This window comes from the organism of the source record quoted next, unplaced genomic scaffold, assembly GCF_019419815.1.
Source record: "Pyrus x bretschneideri cultivar Hongxiangsu unplaced genomic scaffold, Pyrus_bretschneideri_v1 Contig4, whole genome shotgun sequence".
NCBI lineage: Eukaryota > Viridiplantae > Streptophyta > Magnoliopsida > Rosales > Rosaceae > Pyrus > Pyrus x bretschneideri.
The window spans coordinates 3,309,143-3,333,110 of record NW_025999723.1 but is presented as its reverse complement, the minus strand read 5'-3'; the positions used below and the strand labels follow the sequence as shown (position 1 = coordinate 3,333,110).

At 38.7% G+C, this 23,968-nt stretch overlaps 2 protein-coding genes and 1 long non-coding RNA gene across 4 annotated transcripts; all 3 read left to right on the top strand.

Moving 5' to 3' along the window:
• The first annotated feature begins 426 nt into the window (after positions 1-426).
• Positions 427-3,473, top strand: LOC103938647 (disease resistance protein RPM1-like). Its single transcript, XM_048564975.1, has one exon. The coding sequence runs from the start codon at positions 471-473 to the stop codon at positions 3,312-3,314; it is 2,844 nt and encodes a 947-aa protein (XP_048420932.1). The 5' UTR covers positions 427-470; the 3' UTR covers positions 3,315-3,473.
• Positions 3,474-4,786: 1,313 nt separating this feature from the next.
• On the top strand, positions 4,787-6,262 carry LOC125468855. 2 transcript variants are annotated; one of them, XR_007251208.1, is made up of 3 exons: positions 4,791-5,300; positions 5,448-5,609; positions 5,904-6,262. It is a non-coding gene; the product is annotated as an uncharacterized LOC125468855 (long non-coding RNA). The 2 variants fall into 2 exon arrangements; XR_007251207.1 differs by lacking the exon at positions 5,904-6,262 and having other exon boundaries at positions 4,787-5,300; positions 5,448-5,869.
• Positions 6,263-8,210: 1,948 nt separating this feature from the next.
• Positions 8,211-8,936, top strand: LOC125468676. Its single transcript, XM_048564871.1, has one exon. It carries the CDS (start codon positions 8,211-8,213, stop codon positions 8,934-8,936), a length of 726 nt encoding a protein of 241 aa, XP_048420828.1.
• Positions 8,937-23,968: the final 15,032 nt, after the last annotated feature.

Here is a 23,968-nt window from a genome sequence, read left to right as displayed (position 1 = left end):
ACCATATGTTACTATACAAAGAATATGTTAAGTGTGTTAAAAAATTAATAATTTAAAAAATAAAATTTCTCCCCACTTTTATAAAAACACATGGTGTATCACTCATGTGTTGCGAAAAATTTCTTCAAAACCACATGAAAGCACCAAATAAGTTGCTAGCTGTAAAATGGTTATTGGCGTTCTAGCCCTTTAATCATGATGTGCAGAAGCCCCAGTCTAAAGGTTATAAGGAAGGTGTCTGAACATTTCAATCCATCAATTTTCTCAATCTGCTTCATTGCTTCTGATTTTCTTGATACCAAAGACATCTGCTTCACAGCATTCAAATTGCTCCTGATTCTTGCTTCAGTTTTCAGATTTCCTTTCTCTACCTTTGATTCCCAATTGTTTTTTTTTTTTCCGAGCAACTGTTTGCTCACCCAAACCAAACAGATAGCATATAGTTTGGGGTTGTTGGATGCTCGTATTCTATGGCAGAACAAATTGTACGCTTAGTGATCGACAAGTTAATTCAACTACTCATCACCACAGGGGAAAACCTTTCAAGAGACGCACGCGAAGGAGTTAGTTTCATCAGAGACGAGCTACAGAGCATCCGATCATTCCTCAGGGACGCAGATGCTAAGGCGGCTGCAGATGGAGAGACGACGAATGACAGTGTCAAAACTTGGGTCAACCAAGTAAGAGACGCAGCTTTTTACATTGAAGATGTCATTGATGAATATTTGCTCCGCATCACACGGCGTCATCAAGATCCTGGGTTCATTCGTTTTTTCCATAAAATTATCCGGTTGGCTAAAAGAATGAGATCACAGGATGGGATAGTTTCGAAAGTTGACCGTATGAAGGAATTGGTTCGTGATATTCTGGAAAGAAGAAAAAGATACGTACTCAGTCCCATTGACCAGCAAGGTGGAGATAATGGCGAAAGGACTCTTCTACGGCATGACCCTCGAGTGGCTTCCCTTGTCATTGGGGAGGATGAAGTGGTGGGGATTGACTCTGCCAGAAAAGAGCTAACTGATTTGTTGGTAGGAGGAGAGCCGAGACGCGAAGTGATATCTGTGGTTGGCATGGGAGGACTTGGGAAGACCACTCTAGCCAAGAAAGTTTACGACAGTCAGACGGTGATGGACCACTTTGATTGCTACGCTTGGTTTTCGGTGTCCCAGTCGTACAAGGAGGAGGATCTTCTGAGGACGGTAGTCAAAAAGTTCTGCAGTTCAAGGAAGGATCCTTTCCCAGAAGGAATTGACACAATGGATGAGGAGTCCCTGATCAGAAAATTAGGAGAGTATTTGCAGCAAAAGAGGTATGTTGTTGTGTTTGATGATGTGTGGAGAGAAGATTTTTGGGGGGCTATAGAACATGCCTTACCAGGTAATAAAGGCGGACGAATAATGATTACTACAAGGAATCAAGATGTTGCCGATTTTTGCAAAAAATCTTGTTTTGTTCATGTCCATCACTTGCAACCTCTGCCTCCGGAGAAGGCATGGGAATTGTTTTGTAGAAAGGCATTTCAGTTTGAATTGGAGGGAAAGTGCCCTCCAGAGTTAGAAGATATGTCACGGGAAATCGTTAAAAAGTGCGAGGGACTACCTTTGGCAATTGTTTGCATAGGTGGTCTGCTGTCAAGGAAAGATAAAGTGGTGGATGAATGGCGGAAGTTATCCAATAGCTTAAGTTCAGAGTTGGAAAGCAATCCCCATCTTACAAGCCTCACAAGAATCTTATCCCTCAGCTATTACCATCTACCATATCACCTCAAATCGTGTGTCTTATACTTTGGCATCTTTCCAGAGGACTACTCAATTAATTGCGTAAGATTGATACGGTTGTGGATCGCTGAAGGGTTTGTAGAATTTAAGAAGGGCAAGACACTGGAAGAGGTTGGAAAGGAATACTTGACTGAGCTAAATCACAGAAGCCTGGTTCAAGTGTCCGAAGCTTACATTGATAAAAAAGCTCGAAGTTGTAGAGTTCATGATCTTTGGCGCGAAGTGCTCCTTAAAAAGGGTGTGGATTCAAGCTTCTGTCATTTTTTATCAGAATTTGAGTTGACCTCTAAACCAACAACTCGAACTCGACGTCTCTCAATCGACAGCAGTCCCTCTGATGCCCTGGGAAGCATTAGAGAGTCTCAAATTCGCTCTGTATTTGCTTTCAACCAAGAAGAATGGCCCGAGTCTTTTCTCAATACATTGCGGGGAAACTTTAAACTCCTGAAAGTATTGGATTTCATGGATGCTCCAATCAATCAACTTCCGAAATATGTGGGGGATTTGTATCTCTTGACATACTTAAGCCTGAGGAATACAAAGGTGGAGTTGCTTCCAAACTCCATAGGCAATCTGCAAAACTTAGAAACACTGGATCTAAAACAGTCTTTGGTGTACGAAATACCGACCAAGATCAAGAAGCTTGTTAAGTTGCGGTATCTTTTGGCCTACTATCGCGACAACAACATTGAATTTTGCGTAAATAGGGAAAGAGGAGTGAAGATGCATGAAGGTATTGGATGCTTACAAGCTTTGCAAAAACTGTACCATGTGGAGGCGAATCATGGAGGGATCAAGCTAATCAAAGAACTGGGAAACTTAAGGCAGCTGCGGAAGTTGGGCCTAAAAAAATTGAAACGTGAAGATGGAAGGGCTCTGTGTGCTTCTATTGAAAAGATGGAACTCCTTGAAACTCTAGATTTAAGTGCAATAAGTGAAGATGAAGTCCTTGATCTAGAATCCATTTCAACTCCACCACAATTTATTCGGTCTCTGTACTTGAAGGGGCGTTTAGAGCAGTTGCCAAGTTGGATTTCAAATCTTCAACACCTCGTCAAATTGGGGATTCAGTGGTCAAGGTTGAGAGATTCTCCATTGCAAGCCCTTCAAAATCTACCCAATCTGTCGGAGCTCCGTGTGGGAAAAATGGGATATGATGGCGTGCAGCTGCATTTTGAGGGAGGAGGATTTCAGAGACTTAAGGAGCTCGTACTCGGGGAAATGGAGGTACTAAATTCGTTGATCATAGACAATGGGGTTATGCCTTGTCTCCAAGTGTTTTACATTGGACGTTGCCCACAACTGAAGGAGGTGCCATCTGGCATCCACCATCTCCGACAACTGAGAGATCTTACGTTTTATGGCATGACGAAGGAGTTTGCACGACAAATGGATCCAAATAATGGCCCACATTATTGGACTGTTAAACATATACGACAAGTTCGTGTTGCTTGCGAGCCTGGCCCGAGAATTGGCCAATATAAAGCCCACTCCCTTTATGATCTCGACTTTTCGTCTTGGTTGAATGCCTGATTCCAACTGATCAAAAATATGGGAGTGTCTAAATTGTTTGCTCTGCTATCCTTGTTAAGGTGTGGTGTGGTCTTCTTAGCATTTTTCTTGTAATTTTATTGGTGATTATAATAAATTATTTTTTATTAAAAATTAAAATAAAAGGCTATCATCACCTCAGATTTGGAATGCTCAAATGACATGATAAAATTTCATTCATTTTTTTTTTTATGAATGCATCAAGTTTTTACAGGAGATAAGTAACAATTATGTACCTCATATCTTTGCTGTAAAAATGAATAAAAACCCTTCAATTTTTTTTGGGTTTTGTCACTTGATCAACAATTCAATTAATTGAGAAAAGTAATAAGATTGAAGAACATGATTTAGTAAATTAAATCATATATTTTCGTTCAACTTAACCTAAATATCCAATTTTTTTTATATTTACCAATTCTTTACTATTTTATTTTCTTGACATTAATTTGTAGGATTGTGGATTTTAGAAATTTTGTTAACCAAAGGGTAGATTGTGAATTTTAGAAATTTGAAGTGTTGAGCCTTCTCATTTTGCATATAGATTAATTCAACCACATATCTTTAATATAGTTAAATTTGTCATGATATGATATATTTGAAAAACATAATATGCATTTATACATGTATCCTCGCATGCAACAGAGAAAAATAGTTCTTTATGGTTGTCAAATTTGATATACTTGTTTACAAATGGAATTAAAATTCAAAAAAAAAGAATCAAAATTGCTTATTGGCTTATTTGGCTTGAAAATTATAAAAACGTGAGATTCTTGTGTCATTTGGTCTGGATATTCTAAAATTAACTAGCTCGTAGTATCAAAATTCAACTGCCAAAGGTTTATTAGATGCTTATTATAAGTCTATACCCTTAAAACTCCCATTTAGTTAGACGCAACGAATATGTTAAGTGGGGGCCCACAAAATAAGTGTTTGTGGTAGTGGAGTGGAGCCCACAATTTAAAAATTTTGGATCGGAGGAACATTTCTCTCAACCTTGGGCGCTAAGAAAAGTCGTCGTCGTCCTCCTCCTCCTCCTCCTTTGTCTTCGTCATCTTTCCTTTTGTTGCTGAGTTTACCCTCTTAAAACCAATCTGAAATTATCGCCCAAAACAAATATCCAATCTTCCATTTCTTCTTCACATATCAGAAATTTCAATTAGGGTTTCACATTAACCTTAATCAAAACTTCTACATACATATATACATATCGGAATCCTTTAACGAGAGGGATCCCCATTTTTCTAAAAAAAATGGGGACACCCTCTTTGACCGTTAGATTTGGCTTTAATGAAATTGTGCAATTAAGATTGTGTTGCCTGTGATTTATTCTGACACAATTTTATTAAAGTCAATCCAACGGTCAAGAAAGTGTTTCCATTTTTTTTTTAAATAGGAATCCCTCTTGTTAAAGGGCATGATATACGTATACACATATATTTATATATAATCTCTCTCTCTCTCTCTCTCTCTCTCTCTCTCTCTCCCCCTCTGTTTCGGCATTTTGATTTCCCGGGAAAGTTTGAATCTCGGTCGTTTCTTCAGAAACATTGGTTTGCTGTTCTCCTAGTCATGTGCCACAACAACGAATTTTTTGATCATTTTCTATGCTTACCACATCAATTGATGATCGATTCTGCTAATTCATTTCAACATCTGTATGTTTAATTCATGCATCTGAACTGTATTACATTGTTTACGTGAACAAATTAGAGATTAAGAGAATTATAATTACTTGTAATTTGATAAATTAACCGCTAACTCTGTTTTTTCTTCGGTTAATTGTCCCTTGTTTTAAATCCCTTAGCTTTCCTTGAAAAATTGTTGAACTGGCAAAAAGGAATCATCCGGAACTTGTAAAAAACTCCGCTGAACCAAAAGACGTTTAAGAAGTTGAAGTTATCAGATGTATTGACTCAAATAATTGCATGGAAGCGGAGGTCTCTGCAGTAGTAGACGATAATATTAGAGGTGCACCGTGTACTTCTTCTGCCTCCTCTCATTTCTTATTAAAATTTCGACTCGATAATATTTTCTGTTTTCTAAATCGGCTTAACATGAATTAGCATATGAAGTTGTTTCTTACTGTCATGTTTTATGGTGTTTCGACACGATTAGAACTCCCTAATCACATGGCTCAAGACACTGCAAGCGCTAAACCAAAGTCCCCAGGCAAGTCACCACCTCTATCAAGGAGTTCAGCGTTAATGAAACCCACGGCAAGTCAGCTGGCCAAGCAAAATAACTGCCGAGAAGTTCACTCCAACCGGTTACAAGGAGGTGCTAATTTTTTTTGTCTCGGATGATGTTTCTGTTGTCATCAATGTATTTTTGGCTCTAATTGTTTGGTGTTTTCTCTGACTTGTGCCTTTTTGCATTTTTCATTTTATAGTTTTTGCATCTCTGATCTGTTTGATCTTTGTTGAATTGTATACTTTATTATGATCGATACGAGGTTTTTACACTCAAGTCGAACAGCGTATTTAATCCACCCAGTTGTGATTAATGAAGTTCAATAGTTTATGAAATTTTCATAAGAATTTCTGAAGGGCTCTTTATACATTTGTGAAGCAGGTTGCTGAACAGCTCAAGCATCAACCTCTCTGGTTACACAAGGTGTCGAAAAAGGTAGCATACATTTTACGAAAACAAGGTTATGTGCTTTTGACCGTGAAAAGAACATTTTAGTTTCATTCGAAATAAGAGAAAAATAGTTTACATTGATGGAAAAGCTCGAAGTTGTAGAGTTCATGATCTTTTGTGGGAACTGCTCCACTACAAATTCGTGATGGATTGATGGCAGCTGCAAGCATCTTTCTCTCTCCCTTTAAATTCTTTCTCGATTGATATTTTTAGTAACAGATTCTCATTGATTCAATCAGTGTGTTTGGCATTGTTTGACTGGGTGCTACACTACCCACTTTGTACGAACATTGTTGCCTTTTTCACGAACCGACTAATCCAACCCAGCCGAATACGTGGGAAATTTATGTCTCTTGAAGTACTTAAGCCTGAGGAATACAAAGGTGAAGTTGCTTCCAGAGTCCATATGCAATCTGCAAAACTTAGGAATCCTAGATCCAAAACCGTCTCTGGTGTATGAAATACCGACCAAGATCAATTCCAGCTCAGACTTTAAGCATGATAGGAGTGAAAATACATGATGGTATTGGATGCTCACAAACTTTGCAAAATTTATATACCATGCGGAAACAAATCACGGCGGAATCAACCTAACTAAAGCATTAGAAAAGCTAAGGCACCTACGAAAGTTAGGCCTGAAAAACTTGAAACGTGAATATGGACATGCTATATGTGCTTCGATTGAATGTGAACCACCTTGAATCTCTAGAATTAAGCACAATAAGTGAAGATGAAGTCCTTGACCTACAACAATCCATTTCAATTCCACCCGAATCTATTTGGTTTCTCCACTCGAAGGGGTCTCTAGAGAAGTTGCCAAGTTGGATTTCAAAGCTTCAATAACTTGTCGAGCGACGAATTTTTTGGTCAAGGTTGACAGTGCCCCTCCCACTGAAAGCTCTTCAAAACCTTCCTAATTTGGCGGAGCTTCGGTTCTCGTACAAGGCATATGATGGTGTGCAAGTGTGTTAGGGTAAAATTGGCAATCCCTGACATAATGCCTGAGTCTGTAATAATTTAGACTTGTTATACATTTTCAATTGTAATAGTTTAGGTCTAGGAAGGGTTCTCACAATTTCGATGCAAAGATGTTACCTACACGCGATAAATATTCAGGTACGTTTGCATGCATACATCCAACTACATTCATCTATATCTCATGTTATTGTTTTTGATATAGGACTCTTAACCATTGTGTGGTTTATCTCTTTAAAATATTTTATTCCTTTATATTCGAGATTTTAAAGCATGCAAAATAGTCTAATTGGATGAGGACTAATCTGATGGTATTGAGACTTATCAAACCGTGTTATCAAAAGGTGAATGGGTGTTGGTAGAGTTATTGTTCAATATGGATTGCATGGTTGTCAATTGATTTAAAAAGAAAAGTTGATGCCGCATAGAAAGATGGCTTTTCTTGAAAAGATACAGGCAGCAACTTTGTGATTTTAAAAGGATATAACATTATTTGTCAGTTGCTGCCACATTGTGGTTTTTGATGAGCATGTGTTTTCAAAGGGAATCATTTTATGCATAGAAACTGATTTTATTGAAAAGGATTTTTTTTTGAAGAAGCATCAGCTTGGTTTTTGTGTACGCAGAAAAACATTTTGAATACTGCTGTTAGCTTACGGTTCAAACAGCATGGGTTTTTAAAATAAGATATTATTTTTTATGCTGTCTTCTTTGAGGTTTTAAATTGAATATCAATTATGGAAATGAGCCTTGTGATTTTCGTAATTGATTGCTTTCCAAACAAACACTTCATCATATAAACATTCTGCATGATCGAGTTAGCTTCGTGCAAAGTTCGAGGGAAAGGTGATTGACGGTTGCGTTAGTACCGTGCCACTTCAACTCGAGGACTGAAGAAAGATCGAGTAGCAAAGCGCGAAGACGAAGCTGCCAACTGGTATGTGTGTCTAGTTGATGAGTTTTGTAAGTCTTTATGTATTCTTTCTTTCTTAGTGCTTCCTGGCTTGGTTGCCCGAGGATTTTCCCAGTGGTGGGTTTTGCCTCGTTAAATCCTACATCATGTGTGTGCTTTTTATATTCATGTTGAATATTTGTGTAGGATTAATTTTGCATAATTGATTAATCGAAATCATAATTTGCTTTAGCGTTAAGTTGTCATTTATAGATTAAGTTAGTACCCATCCTAGGACTTTCAATTGGCACCAGAGCAGGTCACTAAAAATATCTAGTGAGATCCGTGGGTAGTCTAGGATGAATCGGTCTATGGGTTCAGTTTCTCATCCGCCACATTTTGATGGCGACAACTACGCTGCATGGAAGGCAAAGATGAAATCATTTCTCTGGGCACTTGACGATAGAGTGTGGCTTGCGGTTGAAGAAGGCTGGGAACCTCCAACAGTTGAAGAAACCAAAGGCGAAGGACAGTCTTCTGTCACTATTTCTATGCTTAAGCCTAGAAAGGTATGGAGTGAAGATGAACGCAACTCTAGCACATTCAATCAAAGAGCATTGAATGCGTTGTTCACTGCCGTTTCGCCTGAGCAATTTAACTACATCAGTAAATGCTCAACGGCGAAAGAAGCTTGGGATATTCTTGAAGTTACTCATGAAGGTAACTCCACTGTCAAAGAATCCAAGCTTCAAAATCTCATCACACAATTTGAAAATATCAAAATGCTAGATGATGAGAGTTTTTCTGACTTTTATGCTAAACTTAGTGTAATTGTCAATGGTTGTCACAATCTTGGTGACAGCATCCCAGAACATAGAGTTGTTAAGAAAATTCTAAGGTCTCTTCCTTCTAGGTTTCATGCGAAAAGGACAGCTATAGAAGAATCGAAAGATTTAAACACCTACAAGTTGGAACAATTGATTGGGTCATTACAAACATATGAGTCTGACTTTACTGAAGTCAAGAAAGGAAAAAATGTAGCCTTCAAAGTCAATAATGAAAAAGTGAATGAGGATTCATTTGAAAACCTGACTTAAGATGAATTTGCTCTTCTCACCAAACAAGCTAGAAAATTTTTGAAACTTAGAAGTTCCAGAGGACGTGAAAATCGAAATAATTTTGATTCAAATTCCAAAGTTCCTCGTTCTCGAGATTTGTCTCATGGAAATTCTTCTAAGTTTGTCAAACTTGGTGAAAAGAAAAGTTCAAATGACAGAGACAAGTGTTTTGAATGTCAAGGGTATGGACATCATGCTCATGAATGTGCCAATACTCTTAAAAAGCTGAAGGATGAAAAGAACAAGGCGTTAACTTCCACGTGGAGTGACAGTGATTCAGAGAAAGACACGGCATCTGAAGATGATGAGGAAGTGGTTGCATTTTTTGGAACTTTTGATGGATATGAGACGGATGATTCGGAAGTTGAAGAGCCTGATTCCGTAGAAGTCTTACAAAAGTACACTGCACTGTATGATATCACCATGAAAGTGAAGAAGGAAAATGAAGAACTGAAAAATAAACTCGTGCAACTTGAAAGTGAGAAGAATGAAGCAGAAATCGAGCATCAATCTCAAATGGAACATGCAGAAAAGCTACGAGAGTCAATGTTGGAAAAGTTACATATGCTAGCATCAGACAACAAAGGTCTTGAAAATGAATTAAGTAACATAAAGAAGAAAGTTGAAGAGTTTAGCATTGGCTCAAGCAAAATTGACAAAATGTTGAGCTATGGAAAGATTTCAGGTGATAAAAGCGGTCTAGGTTTTGATATAACTGGAAGTTCGTCCACTTCCGTTACCAAGTTTGTTAAAGCGTTACAAGAACCTAGCATGAAAGTGAGTAGTGATGAACCTTTTGGAAATTCGTGTATCACTACAAAAGAATCAAATTTCGTAAGAAATTTTGTTGGACCAAAGAAGTTCATTAGGTCAAAAACTTTTATTCCTATTTGTCACTTCTGTGAAAAAATAGGACATATCAGACCTAGGTGTTACAAGCTTCAAAAGGAAAATAGGACTAAAACTTCTTGGATTTCTGAAAAATCAAATCTCAAAGGGAGATTTGTGGCTCACCCAAAGGGAATGAATAGAATTTCAAAAATAATGCCAAACTTCCTTACTCCAAACTTAAAGCAAGTATGGAGAAGAAAAGAGACTCAAATTTGTCTATTGGATAAGGTGTCACCTTCATCTGAGGAAGACAATCTTACATGCTTGGTGGCATTCACTGCTCTCTCATCTTGTCAGTCTGATACTTGGTATCTAGACAGTGGTTGCTCAAGGCACATGACTGGAGACAAAAGATGGTTCACATCTTTCACTGAGGATTGTAAAAATGGAGCAGTCACTTTCGGAGATGGAAAAAGAGCAAGGATTGTTGGAAAAGGAGAAATCAAAACTCTAGGAATTCCATGCTTAAAAGATGTCATGTTAGTTGATGGACTTAAAGCTAACCTAATTAGCATCAGTCAAATTTGTGATGATGATGATGCTGAAGTATTGTTCAATAAATTGAAATGTTGTGTGAAAGTTGCTAGCGGGATAGACATTTTTGAAGGAAAAAGGTCTAAAGACAATTGTTATTGTGTGAATGCAAATGAATCACATGTGCCAAATATATGCAACAAAGCAACTGATGATGTTCTGGATTTATGGCACAAAAGATTAGGCCATATGAATTGTAAGGATATGATCAAGCTTTCCAAGAAGGAATATGTGAGAGGTTTACCAATGTTGGCTGGAGAACTTGGAATATGTGGAGAATGTCAAGTGGGAAAGCAAACAAAGAGTTCACACAAGTCAACAAACTACATCTCAACCTCACGACCTTTGGAGCTGATGCACATGGACTTAGTTGGACCGGTACAGACCGAAAGTATTGGGGGAAAGAAATATATTCTTGTCTTGGTGGATGATTTCTCACGTTTTACTTGGGTTGCATTCTTGCGTGAGAAATCTGATGCGTTCAAAGCATTTTGTGGCTTGTTGAATAGAATTCAAAATGATAGAGTTGCTTCAAATGATCGTGTGATAAAACTCAGAACCGATCACGGAACTGAATTTGAAAACACATCATTTTCTGAGTTTTGTGATGAAAAAGGAATTGCTCATAATTTTTCTGCTCCAATCACTCCTCAACAAAACGGAGTTGTTGAACGGAAAAATCGTGTGTTGCTTGACATGAGTCGTGTCATGCTGACTAGCGCTCGTTTGACAAGTCATTTTTGGGCTGAAGCAGTCAGCACCGCTTGCTATACTGCAAATAGAGTTTATCTTCGACCTGGTACAAAGTGCACACCATATGAGATTTGGAAAGGAAAGAAACCAAACGTGAAGCATTTGAGAGTGTTTGGAAGTATATGCTACATTTATAGAGATAGAGAAATGTTAGCAAAATTCGATTCACGAAGTGATATTGGAATTTTTCTAGGATACTCTCTCACTAGTAGAGCATATAGAGTGTTCAACAAAAGAACTAAAAATGTCATGGAGTCCATTAATGTTGTTGTGAATGACTCCTCCTTAAGTATTGAACAACCTGCTTCAGATGAAGAATTTCTTCAAAGTAAATTAATCGATGAGCCATCCACTACTCAGGTTGAAGTGCACCAAAATGTTGACTCAACAAAATCGTTGAGAAAAGGACACAAGCAAGTGCAAAAAGATCACTCCAAGTCCGACATTATTGGCAACGTGGAAGATACCATACTAACAAGAAGCAAAACTACTGCTGTAGTAAACTTCACGTGCTACATATCAAAGATTGAGCCAAAAAATGCCAAGGAAGCTCTTTTAGATGATGACTGGATTATGGCCATGCAAGAGGAACTCAATCAATTTGTTCGCAATGATGTATGGTATCTTGTTCCCCGACCCCAAGAAACAAATGTTATAGGAACAAAGTGGGTGTTTCGAAACAAAACTGATGAACATGGCATCATCACGAGAAATAAAGCTCGTCTCGTGGCTCAAGGATACACTCAGGTAGAAGGTTTGGATTTTGATGAGACGTTTGCACCCGTTGCGAGATTGGAGTCCATTCGGTTGTTATTGGCTTTTGCATGTCATCTGCGTTTTAAATTATATCAAATGGATGTCAAGAGTGCCTTTTTAAACGGAGTACTTCAAGAAGAAGTATACGTGGAACAACCAAAGGGGTTTGTTGATCCAAAACATCCTGATCATGTGTATCGATTGAAGAAAGCTTTGTACGGTTTAAAACAAGCTCCGAGAGCATGGTACGACAAACTCTCATCGTACTTGTTAAGAAAAGGTTATACACGTGGAGCTGTTGACAAGACTTTGTTTGTCAAAAGAATCAAGAAGGACGTGGTGATAGCACAAGTATATGTGGATGATATAGTATTTGGGTCCACATCTGCCACACTTGTAAAAGAATTTACTGAGGTCATGCAGAGTGAATTCGAAATGAGCATGTGTGGAGAACTAAATTTTTTCTTGGGATTACAAGTCAAACAAAGTGAAGATGGTATTTTTGTCTTTCAGACAAAATATGCTAGTGAACTAGTTAAAAAATTTGGCTTGCATTCAGCAAAACCCGTCTCAAATCCCATGGCAACAACCACAAAACTTCACAAGGATCCAAATGGAAAAAGTGTTGATCAAACACTTTACAGGAGCATGATTGGAAGCTTGTTGTATCTTACTGCTAGTAGGCCTGATATCTCTTTCAGCGTTGGTGCTTGTGCACGTTATCAAGCTGATCCAAAAGAATCGCATCTGGAAACTGTCAAAAGAATCATCAGGTATGTGAGTGGTACAATTGATTATGGTCTTCATTATTCCTTTGAAACCAATTCTGAAATTGCTGGATTTTCCGATGCCGATTGGGCAGGAAATGTTGATGACCGAAAAAGTACTTCTGGAGGTTGTTTCTATGTTGGAAATAATCTCGTTGCTTGGCATAGTAAGAAACAAAACTGTGTTTCTTTATCCACTGCCGAAGCGGAATATATTGCTGCTGGTAGTTGTTGTACGCAATTGCTTTGGATGAAGCAAATGCTTCGTGATTATGGCATTCATCAAAGTTCCTTTTCTGTTTTCTGTGACAACACTAGTGCCATAAACATTTCCAAAAATCCTGTTCAACATTCTCGTACCAAACATATTGACATTCGTCATCACTTTATTCGTGTTTTGGTTGAAGATAAGGTTTTAGTGCTGGAATACATTGCCACTGAACATCAACTTGCAGACTTGTTTACTAAGCCTTTAGACACTCATCGTTTTGAAACCCTTCGCAAGGCTTTAGGAATATGTCGTGTGTCTTAACTTCTGTTTGTTTTCATTTTTTTTACTCCTTGTTTCTCTCTTTTCATTTTTCTAGCTTCATAAAAAATTAAAAAAAAAAAAAAAAAAAGAAAGGGATTTTCCATATCTTTTTATGCACAACTTTTGTCCACAAAATTCTTTGCTTTGTGCTCAACATGATATATTTTGCCTTGGTGGTTGATACTATACGTATGTTTTCTGATTAAACATGACTACTTGCCAGAAACTCTGCACCCTGTGAGCTTTTGAGCCTCCATTAGTGTATGCTATTTTCATACACTCTTAATTGTTTCTGTGTGCTATATCTTATGTGATTTGACTTTCTAGAACTTGCTTTGAGATCTCTCACGGCTTTGTATCACTTCTTACTCTCCTTTTGAGATGAAATTAGGACTTACGTTCTACATCATTATCCAATAAAGCCAGTGCCTTATCATTTTTCCTATCTGCATTATTGAGCCTCTCCGTCAGTGTATCTTACCCTCTTCCATTTTTATACACTGATTCTCACCTCCGTTGCAACATCAAAGACAGTTGCATCAAATATTTTTTTTAGAAAGGTCCACGGTTGGTTCACTACTGAAGACCACAATATTGTGATGATAGCACCCTCCCCAGTTAAGAAAAGTTTCGAAAGAAAGAAAGAAGAAAACAAAAAAAAAAAAAAAAAAAAAAAAAAAAATCGACAAAAGGGAATAAAAAAGGTGTATGTCCGACATACGCATAACAAGGGAATCAAAAGGTGTTTTTCTCTGAAAATCCTCAAAGGTCCAGTTATACTTGAAGACCACGCATATACTGTGCATACCACTTTACATTGCTCTAGTGTTCCTCTCTGCATCAAACTCTCTCCAGTTTTGAGTCTCACGGACTCTATAGCTTCTCAAACTTCTGTTCCCCTTATTCCTTTCTAACTTCATCCAGTGCCTAAGCCCTATTCCAATCCTTCGTAAGAACTTACTTCATCTCTTGAGGGTAGGTTGTTGATGTGTGGAGATGAGATTGATCTGCAAGCCTATGGTAAAGCATTCACATAATGATTCTTTTTTAGTGTAAACACTTCACCCCAAACACTTTGAGTGATATTTCATGATATTCCCTGTGAGTTTCGGAGTTGATGTTGAGATGGCTTGTTTAATCATATTGCATGTATATGGTTTCGACTATTTTAGCAATCTCCTGGTTGTATTATGTTTCTATGGCCATTACATTGATTATTTTGTTTTATTTCTTATCTTTTTGGTATTTTATTTCTTATCTTTTTGGTATTTTATTTCTTATCTTTTTGGTATTTTATTTCTTATCTTTTTGGGTGTTTTAGTTGCTTTGCAATTGGAGTCAATTGGGTTTCTTTCTTATTTATAGTCGTCGTTTTTTTATTTTTGTTCATTGCATGTTGATCACAAAACCATTTTTTTTTCATGGCATCCTCACGCAAGTCTGCATGTCCTCCTGTTCTGAAAGGCAAGACTCCTGCTATTACTCCTTCCTTCTCTCCTCCCCGTACACGTTCTGCGAAACGTAAATTGTTTTCTTCCCCATCTGATTGTTCAGCTTCGCCTGATATTAATTTTTCCCAAGCGGTCTTCCAGCAAATGCTTGATCTGAACAAAAAATTTTCTTTGCTCGAACGTTTCATTAAGTCCTCCACAAATGATCTCAGTCATCGTATTTCTAATTTGGAGCAATGTTTTCATCGCCTTCCCAACCACTTGTTTGCTCCTCTCATTCATATTTCTTCCTCTGATGATGAGGATGACTTCCACCCTGATTGTGTTCCATCGTCTCCTCGTCCTCCTTGCCCACCTATTCCGGACCACTCACCGCTGCCTACTCTTACTCCAGAAGATGATCCAGAAGAGGATCCCGAAGAGGATCCCGAAGACGATCAGGACTATGATCTCTACTGGGTTTCAGATGACGATGGTGTTGCCAAGCATGATTGAGTATTGGCTTTGGCGTTTCCCTGTGACAAAAAGGGGGAGAGACTAGAGTTAGGGGGAGAGAATTTTTAGCTAGAAGAGTTCTTTTTGTTTTTAGCTAGGAGAGTATTTTCGTTTGTGAGTTATTTGGTTAGACGAGCTTGTTTGAGGTTACATGATGTTTGGATGATTAATTCTTAATAAAGTTTTTTTAATTGCTGCACGATGAAAGATGTTGATATGCTTGAATCATCTTTAAGACTTATTTTTCTTGCAACATCTATTTTTTGTACGTCACGGGTGTTTTGTTTAATGTGTGCAGATTACAGACTTCAGTACATTAGTTTAAGGTTTCTACAATGTTGTTAATTGAGGGTTTTGTCAAGGAAATGCCAAAGGGGGAGATTGTTAGGGTAAAATTGGCAATCCCTGACATAATGCCTGAGTCTGTAATAATTTAGACTTGTTATACATTTTCAATTGTAATAGTTTAGGTCTAGGAAGGGTTCTCACAATTTCGATGCAAAGATGTTACCTACACGCGATAAATATTCAGGTACGTTTGTATGCATACATCCAACTACATTCATCTATATCTCATGTTATTGTTTTTGATATAGGACTCTTAACCATTGTGTGGTTTATCTCTTTAAAATATTTTATTCCTTTATATTCGAGATTTTAAAGCATGCAAAATAGTCTAATTGGATGAGGACTAATCTGATGGTATTGAGACTTATCAAACCGTGTTATCAAAAGGTGAATGGGTGTTGGTAGAGTTATTGTTCAATATGGATTGCATGGTTGTCAATTGATTTAAAAAGAAAAGTTGATGCCGCATAGAAAGATGGCTTTTCTTGAAAAGATACAGGTAGCAACTTTGTGATTTTAAAAGGATATAACATTATTTGTCAGTTGCTGCCACATTGTGGTTTTTGATGAGCATGTGTTTTCAAAGGGAATCATTTTATGCATAGAAACTGATTTTATTGAAAAGGATTTTTTTTTGAAGAAGCATCAGCTTGGTTTTTGTGTACGCAGAAAAACATTTTGAATACTGCTGTTAGCTTACGGTTCAAACAGCATGGGTTTTTAAAATAAGATATTATTTTTTATGCTGTCTTCTTTGAGGTTTTAAATTGAATATCAATTATGGAAATGAGCCTTGTGATTTTCGTAATTGATTGCTTTCCAAACAAACACTTCATCATATAAACATTCTGCATGATCGAGTTAGCTTCGTGCAAAGTTCGAGGGAAAGGTGATTGACGGTTGCGTTAGTACCGTGCCACTTCAACTCGAGGACTGAAGAAAGATCGAGTAGCAAAGCGCGAAGACGAAGCTGCCAACTGGTATGTGTGTCTAGTTGATGAGTTTTGTAAGTCTTTATGTATTCTTTCTTTCTTAGTGCTTCCTGGCTTGGTTGCCCGAGGATTTTCCCAGTGGTGGGTTTTGCCTCGTTAAATCCTACATCATGTGTGTGCTTTTTATATTCATGTTGAATATTTGTGTAGGATTAATTTTGCATAATTGATTAATCGAAATCATAATTTGCTTTAGCGTTAAGTTGTCATTTATAGATTAAGTTAGTACCCATCCTAGGACTTTCAAAGTGCATTTTGAGGAAGGCTTTAGGTATCGTTTGGTATGCAGACGGGACGGGACGGAACGGAATGGGACCGGACAGGACGGGACGGAACGGAATGGGACCGGACAGGACGGGACGGAACGGAGCGGGAGCAAAGATGCCCTCGGATGGAAACAAGGAGGAAGAAGAAGGAGACGGAGAGGTTATAATTTTGTGTTCCACGGATGTGGAACAAGTCGTTCCAGGGGGGTGAGGTGGAACGAAAATTCACCCAAAACTCGTCCCGTGGAACATCTCATTCCACCCGTTTTAGGCGCACCAAACGTGGGACAGAACGCCTTGTCCCACTCTGTTCCGTCCCGTCCCACGTACCAAACGGTACCTTAAGGAACTCAAGGACTTATTGCCTGGACTAAACTCATTGATCATAGACAATGGGGCCATGCCTCTTCTCCGAGAGTTACAAATTGGGCCTTCCCCTCAACTGAAGCGGGTGCCCTCTGGCATCCAGTACCTCAGAAATCTATGCTTTCTTAGATCTGCTGGCATGCCAAAAGAGTTCCAACAACATATGGACCAAATAACGGGCAACATTATTGGTTTGTTTAACATCTACAAGATGTTCTTTTTATTTACAAGTTCGGACCAAGATGCGGCGTACATGATGTTTGTGAGGAGTTGATGTGAGCAAAGCAACAATGATTGTTTCTCACAACCCAGATAATCAATGCCTACGGTGACTAATTCTCACACTCGGAACAAATTAAATGACGGGCTAAGAATTTAAAGATTAAAAATTATACTCAAGTTTCAACACACTTGAAGAAGTGCAAAAAGCCGAAAACTGAAGGAAAGAAAAGGCCTTGCCAGCTGTATGTAAGACTTCTCCTTGTCGAAAGGCTTTCACCATGAAAGGCCCACCACATTTTAGTCTCTTTTTAGAGTAATGCTTAGAAAACTAAATTTGTCAATAAAATTTACAAATTAAATTATAGGTAATTAATATAAATGAGCACGTTTATTAACGTTTAAGTCATAATTCAATCATCAACTTCTATGTTATTTAGTTTACAAATTTTGTTTATAAATTTAGAACTCCCTATCATTATCTCTTTTTAAGGCAGAGTAGGATTATCACTGTTTCGAATCTCTCTCATCTTCCATCTATTTCTATTTAAACGATTACTGTTAAGTCACGTCAACATCTTGTTTTGAATTTTTTATATAAAGAAAAAAAACAAAAAAAAATGAGGAGGGGAGGGAAGAGATGTTAGACGAGGTCAGTATGCTGAGGAAATCACCGCAACTTGAGGAGTTTGACTTGGATCAAACTCTTATCCTCTCAGCTGTTCCTAGTTTCTAGGACTTATTTGTTTGATTGGTTTTCTGTGGTAATCTAAACGTGTGGATGTAATCTTCTCTTTGGTTTTCTGTTTGTATTTTGTTTTTCAAACGCTCCTTGTATCTAGGGTTTTCAAACCCAAACTGTTATCATGAAAGTATTATAAATGCATGCATCCCATAATTGTTGGGATATGCAATTATAGTGAAACACTGAGTTAGTAAGTTTTACATGGTATGGAGCCCTTTTTTTGTCTAACGACACCGATCCTCCTTTTCTTTCCCACGCTTCTATGGCTGAGAACAATGTTGTCCCCTCCTCCTCCGCTTCCAACCCCACTTCCCCTCATCCGTTCCACCCCTTCACCACTGTCGTTAACATCAAACTTGACAGGACCAACTACCCACTGTGGTTGGCCCAAATTCTCCCAATTTTCAAGAGCAGAGATCTGATGGGATATGTTGATGGAACGATGGTGTCTCCTCCCAAGCATCTGCCTGGTGTAACAACTGTGAACCCTGCGTACACTGCATGGGTCCAACAGGATCAAATGATCCTTAGTTGGATCAATGGCTCGTTGACAGCTTCTGTCCTGTCTATCGTGGCGAGCAAGAGGATTGCTCGAGCCACTTGGGAAGCACTCAAGCAACGATATGCTTCTACTTCACAAAACAGGATTTTGTTTCTAAGAAATGAATTATTGCAGACGAAGAAAGGTGATCTTACTGTGGCAGATTACCTTGATCGCATGAACGCGATTGCTGACAACCTTGCCCTAGTAGGGCAACCAGTGAGTGATGATGAACTGGTCCAGATTGTGTTAAACAACTTAGGACCTGCATTCGAGATGACTGTCAGTGCTGCTCAAGCTCGTGATTCTCCAATCACTTACCCTACTCTTGAGGCGTTGTTGTTAACTACTGAGCGTAGAATGGTTGCGCACACTGCTCCTTTGGTGGAATCTGCGCAGGTCAATGCTTTTGTTGCTTCTCGTGGTCGAGGTGGTGGCCGCACTCGAGGGACTGGGAGAGGTGCTTCTTCATCCTATCGAGGTAACGTGTTCAACTAAAGAGGAAATGGTCCTCGGACCAACAACAACTCTTGCACCATGCCATGCAGTGGAGAGCAGGTTGGCTCTAATGGTGAGAGAATTGTTTGCCAAATCTGTGGCAAACCAGGTCATCCGGCCCTTGATTGTTATAATAGGATGAATGCTGCTTTTGAAGGACGAATTCCCACTCAACGCCTCGCAGCCATGTCGTCTGCCCCCGTCACTCTCAACAAACAACAGAATGGTACCTGGCTGTTGGACACCGGCGCCAATGCTCACATAACTCCTGAGATTCAGAACCTTGTTAACCCTAAAGAGTATAATGGTAATGAAACTATTGGGGGTGTAGGTAATGGCTCTGGCATTTCTATCTCTCATTCTGGTTCAAATAAATTACATACTCCAACTTGCTCGTTTGACATGCATAATATCCTTCATTGTCCTTCTGCCTCCCAAAATATACTTTCTGCGCATAAGTTTATTTTGGACAACAATTGTTATCTCCTAATCTTTCCCTATTTTTTCCTTGTTAAGGACCTCAAGACTCGGAAGACGCTTTTCAGAGGGAGATGTGAGAATGGATTATATCCATTTCCATGTGGCACTGGACAACTCAAGCATCCAATTTCAGCATTTGTAGGCCTTCGGTGTTCAGTGAATACATGGAATGCAAGACTAGGTCACCCTGCCAATTCTATAATTAAGTTTTTAATTTCCAATAACTTGGTACCAATTCACGGTACTTCAAATGTAAGCTTTTGTCAGTCGTGTCCCTTAGGAAAGAGTACTAAGTTACCTTTCAAATTGTCTGAGTCAATGTCTCAATCTCCTTTGCAACTTCTACACTCTGATGTGTGGTGTTCTCCCATTAATTCTAATGAAGGTTTTCGTTATTACGTTTTGTTTGTGGATGACTACTCTCGCTATTCATGGATCTTTCCTATGAAAAACAAGAGTGAAGTGTTCGAAATCTTTGTTACATTTAAGGCCAAAGTTGAAAAAATGTTTGATTTGCCCATTAAAACCCTTCAGTGTGATGAAGGTGGAGAGTATAAAAGCCATGCCTTTCAAAAATTTCTCAATGATAATGGCATTTCACAACGATTTTCTTGTCCTAAACACCCTGAACAGAATGGAATTGCCGAGTGAAAACATCGACACATTATTGAAACAAGTATAGTCATGCTTTCACAATCTCACATGCCCAAAATTTTTTGGTTTGATGCCTGTTCCACAGCAGTTTACTTGATAAATCGTTTGCCAACTAAACTTTTGTCTTACGCATCTCCTTATGAGAAACTTTTTCAAAAAAAACCAAAGTATGATGTTTTAAAGGTGTTTGGTTGTCGATGTTTTCTTTGGTTAGTGCCTTATACACAAAATAAACTTCAACAAAAATCCAAAGCTTGTGTTTTCTTGGGTTATTCACTGAATCATCAGGGCTACAAGTGCTTGGATCTGTCTACAAGACGCATTTATGTGTCTCGCCATGTTCTATTCGATGAGGACTGCTTCCCTTTTCAGGGACTCACATCTCCTTCAGAAAACGTCACACCTTTAGGTAACCTTCTGACCCCAGATCTCTTATTGACGTTTGACACCACTAGCAGCCCTAGTTTGCATCCAACACTTAACCCTAATCCTGCTGTCTCATCTCTTTCCCAAGAAGTTAACCCTAGTCCAACCACTCTTGCCACATGCGCCTCTCCAACTGATCCCCATCCTAACCCAATTTTATCTTAACCTTGCCCTACAATACCTGTGCCATCCCCTACTATCCAGTCTGTTGCACAATCAAATGAGCAAGTCGTTGAACATTTTGAACCTATGCTCCCTGTTACTCCTGATTTTCCACACTATCAAGTTACTACTCGTTCCAAGTCAGGGATTCATAAACCCAATCCCAAATATGCCATGCATTTAACTGTTGACCCGTTACCTATCAAACCAACGTGTTTCAGTCAAGCTGTTAAGTATCCAGAGTGGAGAAATGCGATGAGTCAAGAATTTAATGCATTGCAGCGATGTGGAACTTGGAGTTTGGTTCCCCATCATTCCAACATGAATTTGCTTCCTAACAAGTGGGTGTTCAAGTTAAAGAGACGTGCAGATGGTACGATTGAACGACATAAAGCTAGGCTTGTCGCCAATGGGTTTCATCAACAGGCTGGAGTGGATTACAGTGAGACCTTTAGTCCTATTGTCAAGCACAGTACGATAAGGTTTGTTTTTAAGTCTTGTTGTGTCTAACAAATGGCAGGTCAGGCAGCTTGACGTGCAAAATGCGTTTCTGCATGGGTTTCTGAAGGAAGAAGTTTACATGCGCCAACCACCGGGGTTTGTTGATCAGCAATTCCCAAATCATGTGTGTAAACTTCAACGTAGTCTTTATGGTTTGAAGCAAGCGCCCAGGACCTGGTTTCAGAGGTTCTCCGATTTTTTGCTTGAACTAGGGTTCCAGGAATCCACATGCGACTACAGTTTATTTGTGTTTAGACAAAACGGTGTGTATTTGCTTCTCCTAATCTATGTGGATGATATACTCATCACAAGCAATAGTTCACACCAAATATCCCGATTGATTCAGCGCTTGGGTACGTTGTTCTCCATGAAAGACTTAGGCACCCTTCATTATTTTTTGGGGGTTGAAGTCAACTATTATGGGACTGCTATGCATCTCTGTCAATCTAAATATGCATTGGACTTGCTATCTCACACCAAATTTACTGAAGCCAAGCCTATATATACTCCTGTCTCATCTGGTCAAAAGCTTAGTGTGCATGGGGGAGAACTGTATGACAAACCAGAGGTGTATCGTAGTGTGGTTGGAGCACTACAATACCTCACAATTACACGTCCAGATTTGTCCTATGCTGTCAACCAAGTATGCCAGTTTATGCATGCTCCCAAAACAACTCACTAGATGGCCGTCAAACGGATTTTACGATATTTGAAGGCCACGCATACTCATGGTCTTCTATATAAACCTGGACCTACTCAACTCAGTGCTTTCGCTGATGCGGATTATGCAGGGAATCCGGATACTCGTCATTCAACTGGTGGTTTTTGTATATATCTTGGTTCCAATCTTATATCCTGGAGTTCAAAGAAGCAGAAGACTGTTTCTAGGTCTAGTGCTGAAGCCGAGTACAGGCAGTTGGCATACACTGCGGCTGAGCTCTCCTGGTTAAGATCATTATTCAAAGATCTACATTTGTATTTGGTTCGTCCTCAAATCTGGTGTGACAATGTATCTTCCATAGCTCTCGCGTCTAATCCAGTTTTCCATGCACGAACTAAACACTTGGAAGTCGATTATCACTATGTACGGGAGCAGGTGGTTCGTGGGCAATTATTGGTTATTTATCTTTGTTCGCAAGATCAACTTGCTGACTTGTTTACCAAAGGTCTGTCTTCGTCTCGGTTTAAGTTCCTTGTCTCCAAGCTTCCCGTTGTTCCACAACCTGTCAGCTTGCGGGGGGCTGTTAGACGAGGTCAGTATGCTGAGGAAATCACCGCAACTTGAGGAGTTTGACTTGGATCAAACTCTTATCTTCTCAACTGTTCCTAGTTTCTAGGACTTGTTTGTTTGATTGGTTTTCTATGGTAATCTAAACATGTGGATGTAATCTTCTCTTTGGTTTTCTGTTTGTATTTTGTTTTTCAAACGCTCCTTGTATCTAGGGTTTTCAAACCCAAACCGTTATCATGAAAGTATTATAAATACATGCATCCCATAATTGTTGGGATATGCAATTATAGTGAAACACTGAGTTAGTAAGTTTTACAAGAGAATGATAATAGAAGAGAAGAGAATTCTACTTCTACCTGTTTTAGTTCAGGTGCCACCATGAATTAACTACGGAAAATGAAACAAATTCTGCACTGTGCATGGTATTCGTGATCAATCGATGGAAGATTTGAATCAAAGGGCAAAACTCATGGTCTAGATTTCATCATGTTACGTGACTTACGTCAGATATCCTATCAGAAAGAATACATAAGTATCCAAGCACGGATTGTTCAAGGGGTCTGATATCCACACACTTCTTTTTACTTCTCTCATACTTTTGTAGTTTTTAGTCGTCGGATTGGATGAATTAAAGAAGATAAATGGAAATAAATTAACAAAAGGTGTATGAAAAGTAAAAAATAGTCTGTGAATAACACATCCCTTGTTGAAAAGTAAATTGTTTACTGGTTTCCTTGATTCAGGTTGCTATGACGTAAGGCTCAAACTGTTGTGTGGGCACTGCTATGATTAGTGCAGCAGTAGTGGCCTTTCAACTCAACACCGAATGTTTCCGTCTCTTTCATCTTACTTTTCTTTTTTTGGGAAACTCTTTATACCTTTTCTTTTTCTTCACTTTTCCTCGTTGATTTAGAGAAAAAAGTTAACACAGATAGTGTGTTGAAACCTGATTCTAGAGCAAAAGCAATAGAGGTACTTGGCTGTATAAGGTAAGAACTAAATGGCAGAAGCAATGGTATACGTTAATTTCGCCAGTCATCACCACAGAAGCAAAACCTTCAACAACTCTTAGATTTATTAACATGACGAAACAATTCCAACGAGATGCGGATCCAAAAAATGGCCGATATTATTGGATTGTTGAGCTTATACGAGATGTTATTTTTACTTACAAGCTGAGGACAACATGAAGCGTGTATAAGATTCACAACGTGCGTGATTCCGGCTTGTGAACGCCTAAGCACAGGTAAGTCTTATTTTACACCAGAATACCTTGTACCTCTGGATGCTCAAATCAAAATTCTTTTTTATTTCCTACTGCCAACATCATGTTATTCTAGGAGATGCCACGGTTAATGGCAAGACTTGCATAAAACATGTTTATCACGATGTAACATTCTAAT